General features: G+C 38.6%; 1 protein-coding gene across 1 annotated transcript in view; it reads right to left on the bottom strand.

The window, feature by feature from the left end:
* LOC100546492 (sodium-dependent neutral amino acid transporter B(0)AT1) overlaps positions 1 to 13,103 on the bottom strand; it is a 19,221-nt gene extending 6,118 nt beyond the window's left edge. The window contains exons 1-7 of the mRNA XM_085220558.1: positions 12,881 to 13,103; positions 6,231 to 6,371; positions 5,470 to 5,607; positions 3,559 to 3,740; positions 2,979 to 3,089; positions 2,131 to 2,243; positions 256 to 384 (exon numbers count right to left, since the gene is read on the bottom strand). Of these exons, the coding sequence (XP_085076684.1) occupies positions 256 to 384; positions 2,131 to 2,243; positions 2,979 to 3,089; positions 3,559 to 3,740; positions 5,470 to 5,607; positions 6,231 to 6,371; positions 12,881 to 13,082 (1,016 nt within the window). The 5' untranslated portion in view covers positions 13,083 to 13,103. The remainder of the gene's footprint in view (positions 1 to 255; positions 385 to 2,130; positions 2,244 to 2,978; positions 3,090 to 3,558; positions 3,741 to 5,469; positions 5,608 to 6,230; positions 6,372 to 12,880) is intronic.

The following is a 13,103-nucleotide window of genomic DNA, read 5'->3' as shown; positions in this document are numbered from 1 at the left end:
CCTCTGTTACCTTTGGAAACACCAAGGAATAATGAAAAATGTGGTTGCTTATACAACATCTATGTAGGAAATAAAGCAGCTCATACAATTATCACTCTCTGTGAGGTTCTTTTGTTTTTTTGGAGTAGTGGGTGGTCCAAAAGCATGTGTTTGTGAGCTGTAATTACTCAGAAATGATAAAGGCATTATTGTCAGGCTAAGAGAAGTGCCTCAGCCAAACAAACATTTGGATATTCTGCTTTTTCAATAGCTTACTTGTCGAAACAGTCATCATATCTTTCTGTGGCTCTGAATCCAATGATGGAGTATATGACAGTTGCTGCATAGATGGATGTGAAACCATTGATCACGGAGATAATCACAGCGTCTTTCTCGCAGTTATTGCTGCAATTCAGAGAGAAGAGACAGTGGATTTTAAACGCATCTCCAAAACTGGCTACCAAGACGAACAAAAAAGTAGGTTACAAATGCTTATGCAGATCAGTACAAACTAATATCTATGCTATGCTTTTCTTTTTTCTTTTTTCTTTTTCCCCCTCAAATAACCCTATGCATAAGGAATAATTCCCTCTGTTTTTTCTAAGTTCCATGGCAAGTGGAACAGGAGGAGCAAAAATGTATGTCTCCTCCTCTTTGTGCATCACATGCATGTATGCACATATCATTGTAGGATGCAGGTAGAGTATTCTGCTGCAAGGTGAAAGATTTGGATTTGAAATCAGCCAAGAGGAAAAAGCAAACAAAAGCTTCCACTAAACTGTGGTATGGTGAAGATATAGTAGCCAACAGTATTTCGGAAGAGTTTTGTTTGACCGTTGGATGCAAGATGGCTCAAAATGTCTCCAAACTTTGGAAATACTATGGGAATGGTAGGCTGAGAAAGTGGGAGAGGTAATTTATTCTGCTGAGAAAGCTAAATTGCCTTGTAGAGACTTTTCTGCTGCAGACATTTTTCCTCTTGTCTGCGCTGAGATGGAAAATCTGCATAGCCAGGAAGATACTTTCATCTGAGAGGGTAGGCAAAGAATCAATATGAAATTAGTTAATGGTTTTATTAGAAGGCTGTAAAACTCTAGTTACTGTATTTTTCTTGGACAAGGCAGGGCTATTGGGATTAATCTGATGTTGTCATACTTAATTTTATGATCACATTTGAGAGGCGAGGAAAGCCAGCAAAGACTTGTGATCTTTCCTGATTCATAGCACTGCAAAAAGGTCTGTAAGGGGTTGAGGGCATTGGATTGAAGTTCTTTGCCATTTTTGCTGTTATTTTTTTCACTGTATCATGAGACAGGCTTAAATAACATATTTATTTCTTTCAGAGAAGGTGAGATGCTCAGATTCTTCCTCGACACAAATGTGACCAAACCAGTTGCATATGTGCCTCACATGCATGTATGCATACACATATTATTGTAGGATGCAGGTATTCTGCTGCAAGGTGAAAGATTTGGGTTTGAAATCAGCCAAGAGGAAAAAGCAAACAAAAGCTTCAACTAAGCTGTGGTATGGTGAATATTCAAAACTTAATTTGGAGATATTTGTCAGTAATATTGGGCTCAGAAAATGCCACACAGTTTGCCTTTCAAAAAGACAATGATGAAGGGATGGCAGGCACTAAGAAGCATTGATGGCTGCTCCAATATTTTGGGAGGCAGAATGCAGCACATAATTTGCTGGTTGGGTTAGTCCCTGGGTGAAGAGTGTACTCCATCTCTTTCTTGGCCCCATCTCATGCATAAAGGAAGCAACTGAATCTGAATTTTAAAATTCCTAAATACATCTAATCTCTTATCAAAAGATTACAGCTGTGGTCTGTGAATTGCTTTGAAATGCATGTAACATTAGCTGGCTCCAGCTGTGTGAAGAGGGATAGAAAGCCATCTGGCAGGTAGCCAGTCCCTGCTTTCTAGCATGACCCACACTGTTCTGTAGGAAGTCAGCTAGCCCTTGGACCTGGAATCTTTGGCTCCTGAGAGCAGGATCAGCAAGACAAGTTGTGCCTTACCTGGCAGACAGGATGGTGTCCCAGTCTCATAATTACTGCGTAACAGTAGGGCTGAAGTGGATAGGCTTCTTTTGAAAGAATTAAATATTCATATAAAAAATGGCTTTTACCCGAATACTTACTGAATAGGGTTGTAACTGGAGAATGAAATGAGGCCTCCAAAGGCCAGGGAGAAAGAGTAAAACACCTGTGCACCCGCATCCAGCCATGTCACTGGGTTAGCCAGCTCAGTAACCTGGGGCATCAGACATACAGTCTATGTAACATTTCTAGTTAGGCTAAATATGAGGAATTTAAAACAACAAGAATGTCAGACATGCAGTACTTCCATTTTTGAAGAGTGTAAAAGTTGTCTGTTCTTTTGTCAAACTTTTTTTTTTTTCTCAAATGCAAGCCTATATGCAGATTTTCTACAAGTATTTTAAAAACTGATAAACAATTTACTTTCTAGTAAATAACTGACAGTTGCCATGTCCATTTCCAGAAAAGTCATTATTTTGCACTAGCAGTGACCACTCAGAGGTTGCTCATCCAAAATGAAAATCTTTTCAAATTTTGTTTAAAATCTGTTGCATTGTTAAACCATCCTAGTAGGTCTTTTGTACAGCTATCCCAATTAGATGGTTTTCCTCACAGCTATGTGATTTGTGCTTTCAATCTAGATTCACCCTTAACTAGAATACAAGGCATCCCTGGAAAAGAAAGCAACCTCACTTGAAACAGCTCCCTTGCATATCTTCAATGATCCTTCCACTTTTTTATAACAGGTTTTGGTGGAGGAGATAGGGAGAGAGTATACATGTGTCTGTGTATGTTTTACATCTGATTCACCTGTCAGAATCAAGGCTTTTAAGATGCCTGAGGGTCAGCCAGAAAGGCACGACCAGAGGAGATTCATTTTCACTCAGTTGTTAATTACAGAGAGAACTCCATCGTGTTTTGATAAGGCATGGACTAAACAGTGACTTACGTTTGGAGTGAAGAGAAACACAATTCCATTGACTGATCCTTTCAGTGTCAAGCCACGGATTAGAAAAATAGTAAGCACAAGGTATGGAAGAGTCGATGTTATATACACGGCCTGCACAAGGAGTATGTAAATAAAACACTTAGAATGAAGCACTTATCTGAGGGCGTCTCAGAATAATGTTTACTTGCACAGATGATGTCAAGGTCTGGCACACACCCAAGTAAATTTGTACAGATATGTTTTGAAGAAAATAGTCAGCAAAAGGCAAGTGCCTCAATCCTGCTAACGTTAACGTTAAGGTGGTGATACTTAAAGACTGTTATTTTAGAGTCTCTGTGGACAAGGAAGCTGAGCTGCTGAAGCTGATGTCCACATCAATAAAATCAGGTTAAATCAGATCAATTTCCATCTCATTCAGCTTCCTCCTTCAAAAAACGTACTCTGTGATGACACTTGAAGTTTTAGACATGCATTCATTCAAGAAACAGGCAGTTTCTGCACTGTGTTTAGATCCGTGTGAATAAGGTCTCACAACAGCATAATGAAAGTCATCTGTTTCATATGAAACAAAATAGAGTACCTTTCCTGTGGTTTCAATGCCTCTGATTGTGCACACATACAGTATGCCCCATGCGCATGTTAAGCATAACAGAAGCCACCACTGTATAGTGCCTGAATCTTCAATAGAAGTGGAGGTGTTTAATGTTTCTCTGTACCAGAAATAATCCACGGGAGAGCTCTTGGCACATTCTTCTATGTAATCTGTAACCACAAAGTTACGGTCAGTCTGCAAGTTAAATAATAAACACTGGTGTTCAAAATTATACTATGTAAAGTCAACTAATTTGTTGTTGGAAGATTTCATTGCTGAACAGCATTTTCAAAAAGAGTATTATTTAACAGGGATATAGCTGTCATTGTTATTTCTGTTGAAGTGAGAGGATTGATCCATGGCTAATTCAACCATTCTTTGAAGCTCTTTCAAAGATTCTTCCTTCTATATGCTTTTTCTTTCTTCCAACAAATACAGTTAGAATCCTCTTGTGCCAAGGAAAATATGTAGAGGACTTTTGAGCATACATGCATCTATATTGAATGGATTATTTTTTTATGTAGAAGAAAAGTAGCTAGGAGGACCTTTATAATGGTTGTGCACTTTTCACACTTCATCTCAAAGAACACCAAAACCAACCAAACAAAAACCAAACCAAAGAACTGCTTTGGGCTTTCAGTGTACACCCTGCTGTGTCTTGCCTGGTGAAGACTGGGCACCTGTCTACAGCCTCCTGCAGCCTGAGGGCTCTTCACCTCCCACCAGTCAGCAGTACTTCATCTTTCTTCCTTGTAGGGCATCATTTAAGGACTTGTCAGCTCAAGTTGGAGTCTAGGAGTTGAACTCCATGACCCTTATGCGTCCCTTTCAACTTGGGAATATTCTATGATCCTATGATTCTAAATGGACTTCCAGCTGCCTGCAAGACGCTGAGCCGTGCAGTACTCTGCCTTGCCCTGCCCTTGCATGATGCTGGAGGAGAAGAGTGCAGCCCTAAAGAGCTGCTTACTGATCCATGGGAACAACCTGCTCCATTGCTCCATGCAATCTCGTGCAGGGCTGGTTGTGAACAACAAAGTTGCTCTCATATCAAGAGATAATGATATTTAATGTAGATCATGCATATGTTTTCTTCTTCATTTCTTTTTCTTTTCTATGTGCTATCAAAGGGCTTTTGGTAAAGAAATGGAGGAGCACAAACAGGGACTGATATTGACTTTTGCATTGTGTACGTGAAAGGTGATGTCTAGCATCTCTCACTGGTATAGACAAAACCTTTATATTTCCTCTCATATTTTTATCAGTGATTTACATTTCTGTTCAGGTGAGAAGCTCAAAGCTGGCTACAATATGTAGACACTGTTTCATAACTTCCAGATTGCTTTGAAACTCTCAGCACTATTTTAAATCAGTATGGAAAACAAATTATCCATTTTACTCCTATAATTAGCTTTTTTTTTTTTTTTTTTTTTTTGGTAAATCGAAATTATTAATGAAGTTACTTTGCCATTTCACAGTATTTCTGCTACTTAATATTAGCATTGATAACTGCTGTAAGAAACATGGAAGTGCTATTCAGCAGTGTTTCAATCAGGCTGGCATGTGAGTTACGAAGAACCACATTTAAATCTGGAGAATATTAATGCTTATGCAAACTTGCACTTTGTGAATATTCTGTATGTAAATACATCTGTCAAAATCTTTCCAGTGACTTCAGCTTCAAAGTCTCGTATAAAGCATCCATGCTGGCCTCAAAGATTAAATATTGAACTTTATGTAGTGTGCATTTTTACAGAACACAAATATTAAAATAGCCCAATATTCCTTACAGTATTGGCCTGTCTTACTGTTGTCTTACAGAAAAAGCCCTAATTAGTCTAGTTGCTACAAACAAATAAATGTGCTATGAAACAAAATGCAACATTTCATAGAACATACCTGTTCTGTTATTAGTGAGAGGACAGGTACTCCAAGGCAGGGGCTCTTGGAAGGAGTTGAAGAAATACCACATTACCCAGGCAATGATAGTATTGTAATATAAACTCACCAGGAAAGATACACACATTGCTGCTATGCCTGAAAAATAACAGAAGTTAGGAACCAAGTTTATGGGCAGATGAACTCCCACCGGTGAGGACAGTTCCTATTCAAAGTTTCGCCTTCTGATATCTAGGAAATCTGAGAAGCTAAGTATATGTACAGATCAACTGAATTTTTCCTAAATGTGACCCAGATTGTCTTTCTCCTCCACAAAGGTAGGCAGAAGTGTGTGACTAATCTTATTTTTATGGGATGTTTGGCTGCCAGGAGGCACAGTCTGTGAAAAGCTGTAGGAACCAAGTTAGTATCTTTCCTTCTCCACTTGCTCCCAAGTAACCTGTGTTGACTTCTCTGTGAGAGAGTAAATGCTAATGATTTGGTCCTGAGAGCAATAAGGTTCTGAAGAATTTGGAAAAATTCCACATGCAGTATCTTTTGTAATTGATTAACAGACACAGTTGTTGCATCAGTGATCTTAACTGTCTGTATCCCTTTCAAGTGTGTGACGATCACAGAATCACAGAGTGTCATGGCCCAGGTTGGAAAGTTCCTCTGGAGACCATCTGGTTCAACCAGAATATGGCACACCAAAAGAAAAGCCTGAAGCTTTGTTTTTAGTTATAGTACTTTAGTATGTGGCTTTTTATCCTCAGACTTACCAACACCTTTCAGGGTAGGGTGAATGGAACTCCAGACTCCCACACTGCCTTTCCTCAGCCTTTGACCAATGGCAAACTCAAGATGAAGCAGGGGGATACCCTCCAGAATTAGCAAAATCAGGAAAGGGATCATGAAGGCTCCTGTAATGGACAAGAAAAAAAAAGCTTCCTGTCACTAACATACAACAGTAAAGCACAAACATCAGTTCTTCTGGGTTTTTGAACAGTGAGTTGTGGAAACCTTTATCTGATTTATCTGTCGTGCCTTTGAATAATGTGCAAGCAGGAAACCTCATTACGTGTGTGGTTTCAGGTAGGAATTCTATTCTTCCCAAGTGGCAAACACACACCTAAATTATTCATTCCCAAGGTTAAACTCTGAAGGAGCCACCTTTGGATTGGTAATGGAGGCAAGACTATTACTTTCCTGAAATGACTTTCATTTTTTTTCTGTAAAAGTTATGGTTTTATAACTGTGAATCATCCAAATTATACGTAGTTGTTGAAAGAGCTAAGAATGATTAGGCAGGAGCATGGAGCATGGTGCCAGCCCCAATAAGGTTGTCTCCATAAATTGGCCAATAACTCTTCCTGAAAACTGTATAAAACAACTGTTATGTTTTAGTAAGAAAGATCTGAAGTTCAGGGTTTAATCCTTGTTCATTTTTTTTTCTTAATAAAGTGCACTTCAGACATGGAGATACCATAAAACACCACACTGGAATACCAAAGTGCAGAGGCAAATGCTTGTAAACTGTGTCTTAGTAGAGTTATAGCTAAATGTCATTACAAACTATCATCCGCTTTCTAATCACGGATGGTAAATAATACAGGGACATGAACAAAAAAAATTGCAGAACACCATATAAACTGTTCATGTTTGTGTACCTGTTGACTTTTCCTTATGTATGCAGTGAAAACTGTATAGAAAGTGATGGAGAAATTTTGAAGAATGGGAAGTACAGTTTTTAATACAAGGCAGTTGAATATTTTTGGAAGATCTATAGTATGTGTTCAGTTGCTTCACTGTGTATCTTCATAATGGCATACACACAAGAGTTTTAGAAATAATCTGTATTAAAATTTTCTATGGGCTTAAATGAAGTCTGCTAAAATCAACATTGCTGCTTCAAGTGATCACTTTTACAGTGAAATTAGCCAACTATGCTCTTTTTCTTTCTACTCTTATGGAATTCAAACAATTCTAGTTATTCACCTATCTTTGATTTACATTTTAAAGATTTGGTAATCACTGATACTGACATTTAAATGCATAAAATGCTATTCAGAATGCTGAGCACTTTGAAAATGTACATGCCACGCCTCAGGTTGAATGACTAACCACTGATGCACTAGAAAATATGTTTTTGTTGAATGTAGATTCAAAAAGTAATTGTACAGACACAATTTTCTCAGACAAATTTTACAGACAAATTTTGCAGCTACAAGTTAGATCAAGGTGCCCCAGACTGTTACTCTCTCACTTTAGAGGAATATCAGGATATTTGTAACACCAGAAAGGAATGGAGGATGGTGGTCCAGCCTATCCTTGGGGAAACTGAACTACTGCTACCCAGAGCCACTGCTAACAATGCAAAAGAGTTAATTAGCTGTCCCATTTTGTCTTTATAGACTTGCTTAGCTGTGCTGGAACGTGATCTGATACGCACTTAAGGGCCCCTCTTAATCTGATAAGGCATGCAATGCTTGCAGATTTGGCTCCGGAGAGTTTGTACTGTACTGATACTCCACCCTATTCCTGTAAGTAACTTCTCCCAGCTGTTTCATTCTTGCTTTCACAGATAGTAGGACTTATGCAGTGTATGTGGTAAGTGTTCTCTCACCACTGCGATCCATCTTTGTACATCCTGCTGACTTCTTCTCTGCATGAGAGCGTCAGTGGGACAACCACACCACACACAACCTCTGCCCTTTCATAGAGATCAAGTTATTTATCTATGTATGGAGATAAAAGCTGGTCATGTCATATTCTCCTATCTCACGTCAGGTTGGCTCACACTTGCCCTCGTGTCCCACTCTGTCCCAGAGCTCTCCTGAGGGTAAGATGAGGTAAGGAGATGACTGTGTTTACACCAGCAATTTCAGTTCCAGAGTGTTCTCTCAGTTTTATACCAGAATCCCAAGAAACTTCATAATAATCTACAACCTGACCCTACAGAGTTTGTATGCCTGCTCCATCTTGATCTTGCCTTATTAGTTTCCATTTTGGCTGCTGGATAGGCTTCTACCATACATCAATTTCACTTTTCTCTGCTAAAGACCTTCCTCAGCAGTGGATCACAGTAGCACAGAATACCTTCATCTGGAAGGGATCTAGGACAATCATCAAGACCAACTCCTGGCTCCACACAAAATGGGAGTTAATCCACAAATCTGAAAGTTTTGTCCAAGCACTCCTTGTGTTCCTGTAGTTTGGAGCTATGCCAGCTACCCCGGGCAGCCTGTTCCATGCCCATTGCCCTCAGGTGCAGAACCTTTCTCTAATCCCCACCATGGCCCTCTCCTGACACATCCCTATCCCATTCCCTTGGGCCTTGTTGCTGTCACCAGAGAGCAGAACTCAGTGCTGCCCCTCCATTCCCCTCGCGAGGGGCTGTAGACCACCATGAGTATCTATATAGTTACCTAATCCAAATACTCCTCATTTGCACTCCTTTTCACCTTTTGAGTCTCAACCTGCAAGAATGGACCAGCACATAGTTCTCCTAAGATGAATTTACTAATAATCTTTACTCCTAAGAGAGATACATCTCTGTTCTTAATCAGGCAACAGTGAGATCTTTTAAGGACTTAGAAATTCTCACCCTGGTCAAAGATCTTGTTGTATAAGGAAGTAAATAGCCTTTATACTCATTTTAACCTATGGCCACTTGTTTCTTATCATACTTATCAAGAAAAAGAGTATTTATTTTTGTAATTATCACCTCTGCTAGCAAAAGAGGGAAGATCAGGCCATCCTCTATGAAGAATTAGAAGCATTTTCTTATGAAACATTTCCTTTAGAAATCATTCAAAAGTAATATCAATTTTTCACTTTCAAATAGGAAGCAGGTTGATTTATATTCTGTCTTGGGCTTCATTTTTTCCATGGCTGAGCCATTCTCACAAATCTTAACTGCAAAGTGTACTTCCACTCACTCAGCTCTAGCAGACTGGATAGACACTGAGCCTCACTTTCTGAGGTAATGAGATTCAGGAATAGCACTATCCCTACACAAAGGGCTCTCTCTGTGGACAGTGTGATGTATTGCTCCAAGTTTCTCAAGCCATCTTCTATGGTGAGAGGACATGCCACAAGTGCTCCATCAACTTCTAGTGGATTTCCTGAGGCCTCAGATACATATGAGAGGTACTTTTATTAATGTGTTGTAAAAGAAGTCTTTAAACATGACATACTCTTGAGAGAGCAAAGGGACTCCATGACCTTCTTTGCCCGTACACAGAAAGAAAAAGGATGCCTTTTGTAGAGTTACCCAATAATAGTAATTAATACGCTATAAATGTATATAAATAATGAGCAGTCTTTCCAGTCTGAAGACTTTCCAGCTGAGATATTGCATTCTGATCCTGCTTCAGTACTGTATTACAGAACACATATCAATGCATCTGTAAAACTATTGCATTTTTTTTTTCAGAAGAAGTGCTATCTAAGATTTTCTAATGTAACATTGGAAAAAAAAAAAAGAAAAAGGCTTTAACAGAAAAGGGAACACAGATAAATTTCAGACTGAGATGTTTACATTATCATATCCTGAATGCTCAGCAGTAGTTAGAATACTGGTCCCAGAGGAAGCTACCCTGTATTGACTGCTGGTGTCATTGTCACCACTTCATTCAGGGTGTCACGCATGGAGATGAAAAAGTGGCAACATTTACTAGAGACATACGCAAGCTGTAGACCTAGAGACTTATTTTTATTGATGGATTAAACATTAAATATACATCCTCTTTTTTATAATACTCATCAGGGATGAAACAAAAATGTTTAACAGTTGATTAAATGACATGTTACTCAATAACGATTAAACAAAAGCTATGTGTAATGTCAGAGATAGCAATCAAATGAGAGGAAGTCTCGATCTCATTACACGAGTGAAAGCACAGGCAAACACTGCAGCTTTTACATCGTGTGTATTGAAGTCTAGTTTGCTGGTGGTAATGATGTATTTACAGATTTTAAGACTCAAATTATTTTTAAAAAGATGGAATATGCTCTATTGTACTATTTTTTTTTACAGTAGAATATACTTCATTTTTAAAAATACAATCTTATAATTTACAGCAACAACAGCAAATTATGTAAGCATGTTTCTTTTTCTATGTTTGGATGTAGTTAAAATGCGACCACAGTTTTATGTGCAAGAAGAGGCAGCCCTCAAATAATTCTGTATTTAAACACAAACATTTGAAAATAAGAGTTGTCTATATAACATATACAATATATAATATATAATATATATATAATTGTCTTCCTATGTACCTCCAACAAAGGCAATTTTTCACAACCCCACAAAAAAAAATCCTCCTTCAAAGAAGTTCATTAACTACAAGGGTATATTTTGTAAATTCCTATACGTCATTTACATTTCATGAGGACTATAAAATGTGCAAATGCTGGTTCACAAACTAGATGGACATCCACCTTAATCCTGAAGAATCCTTGCTTAAAATGTACACCTTTACTAGCAGACCTCACTGGTGCTAAATGGTTCCAAACTGTAATCCATGTAACTTGTATTTTAAAAACAAAGAAGCTAAGATTGCAATTCTAGACACTTGGAAAGTATCTTCATGAGGTAACCTACACAACCTTGAATCCACATGTACATTATGGGATAATCTATGGTTCTGTGATGACTTAGGACTTGATCTTATCCTCTGTCTCTTCTCTTCATGACTTCCCTCACAGACTGCCTGTTGCCAGGTCTAAGGCACCAGGGCCTCAGCAGATCTGATCACAAGATGTGTGACAGCCAACAGTCTCTGTTTCAGGTAGCAGGTTCTTGCCCTGCTCTTACTGCATTTGGGAGCTATCCCTGGGAAACAGGAATGGGAGTGCCTGAGGGGACTGTGCTACCATTATTTAAACATTTAACCTCCTAAGGAGAAATCTTGGTACTGATTGAGATGTTCCTTTCTCCTCGTTTTTCATATTCCTCGTATTTCAGCAGTAAAATGCTGAAATATGGTAAAAACCATCTCGGGTGCTGGATTAGCTTGCTTCCTAGTCAACCTGCAAGAACCGTGTGTTTTGTCTGCGTTAACTTGGAAAAAGCTGCAAAATGAGGGCTATGACTCTTCTTGTCCAACGCGTAACCTTTTTGTTACGAGAGCTGGCAATGCTGCAAACGACCTTCACCTCACTCTGCATGCCCTAAACACCAGTCAATGTTTAAAAAAAACTTAGTAATAAAAACATTTATTCTTGCAAGTGAGTCATCTGAATAATATGTAGCCAGATGCCCCTGAGTTTGTATCAGTAACTCTTGACAAAGCCCTCCTTGATCCCTACTCCAACTAAGAAGATCAATTCTTAAACATCTCTCTATGTACGTTTAATGAAAATTACCTGAAAATACGGATCTTTAAGACACACATTTGCTCCTTTTTCCTTCATGATCAAATACTCCAAAAGAGCAAACACTTTACTCATATCCTGGGGTGCAATGCAGATGCCAAGTTGATAGTAGGCAGAATAGACTTTCAGAAAACTGTTGAGAGCATGGCAAGCTGAAGTGCTTGGTGAGAGAGCATGGTGCTGAAGTATAGTAGTATGCATCATTCCCAACTTGGCAGCTTGACTCAGTATGCAAGCTGCTGCTGAGCTGCCCAAAATCTATCATTTGCTAGAGCAGTAGATGAGGGGAACACATGCAAATGAGTTTCTCTGTCAACATATCTACATTCGGCTTTTCATCTGAAATAAGTTACGTATTGTTTCCATAAAGAAAAATCAGGTTTGAGACAAATCTACACATGTAATATTGTTTGAGAGGGAAAGTAGACACAATGTGATATTAATATTGTCGTATAATATTTAAGCAAGGGTCCAGCTTAAGGTTATCTTTAAGAACTAACAGCAAATCAGGGAATTTTACAATATGGTCATTTAGTCTTAACTTGAACCCTAAGAAGTCACAGTAAATTAAATGGTAAACAATATATATTCAGAATTTGAATGACTTAATGACACTAACTAAAAAAAAACTTAAAAAGTCAACTACTTCTGTGCTGTTACTGATGATATCGTAAATCATTTGCACACTGACACTACAACCAATTCACAGATCAGTCAAAAACCAGTGAAGATCCTATTATGAAAAGATCATTTAGGATCATGATTAATTTTAAACTGAGAAAACATACTGCTTATTTGACAGTACAAAGCTGATTGCATCAATCATATCTCAAAATAAAAACAGTCCCTTTTCTCTTGTCACCAACATGACTTAGTGGAAGTTTACAACCTGTGAAATAACTTTCTCTATCAGACAGTCTTCTAGAGAAGACCATCACTGTCTCTATAGGAACTGATCCGTTCTAAAGAAAGTATTCCACTATTTGTTTCCCAAAAGTGAATTTAAACCTAGCTTATACCCAGCATTAGTTAAGATAAATTAAAGACATACCTCCTCCATGGCTCTGGCAGAGATACGGAAACCGCCACACGTTTCCTAAGCCAACACAAAACCCTACACATGTCAGCATGTACTGAGCCTTGTTGTCCCATTTAGGTCTGGAGTCTGCCTCTTCTTTCTCAAGGACCTCAAGTTCTGTGTGGGAAGGTATCCTGTCCTCCAGGCCAGGATTGGGGAGCTGTAACTTCACCATGTTTTAAATTTCCTTCCTGAA

The sequence above is a fragment of the Meleagris gallopavo genome, chromosome 3, assembly GCF_905368555.1.
Source record: "Meleagris gallopavo chromosome 3, MGAL_WU_HG_1.1, whole genome shotgun sequence".
In the NCBI taxonomy this organism is placed as follows: domain Eukaryota; kingdom Metazoa; phylum Chordata; class Aves; order Galliformes; family Phasianidae; genus Meleagris; species Meleagris gallopavo.
Note: the sequence above shows the minus strand (reverse complement) of the source record. Positions and strands in the feature narration are given on the sequence as shown.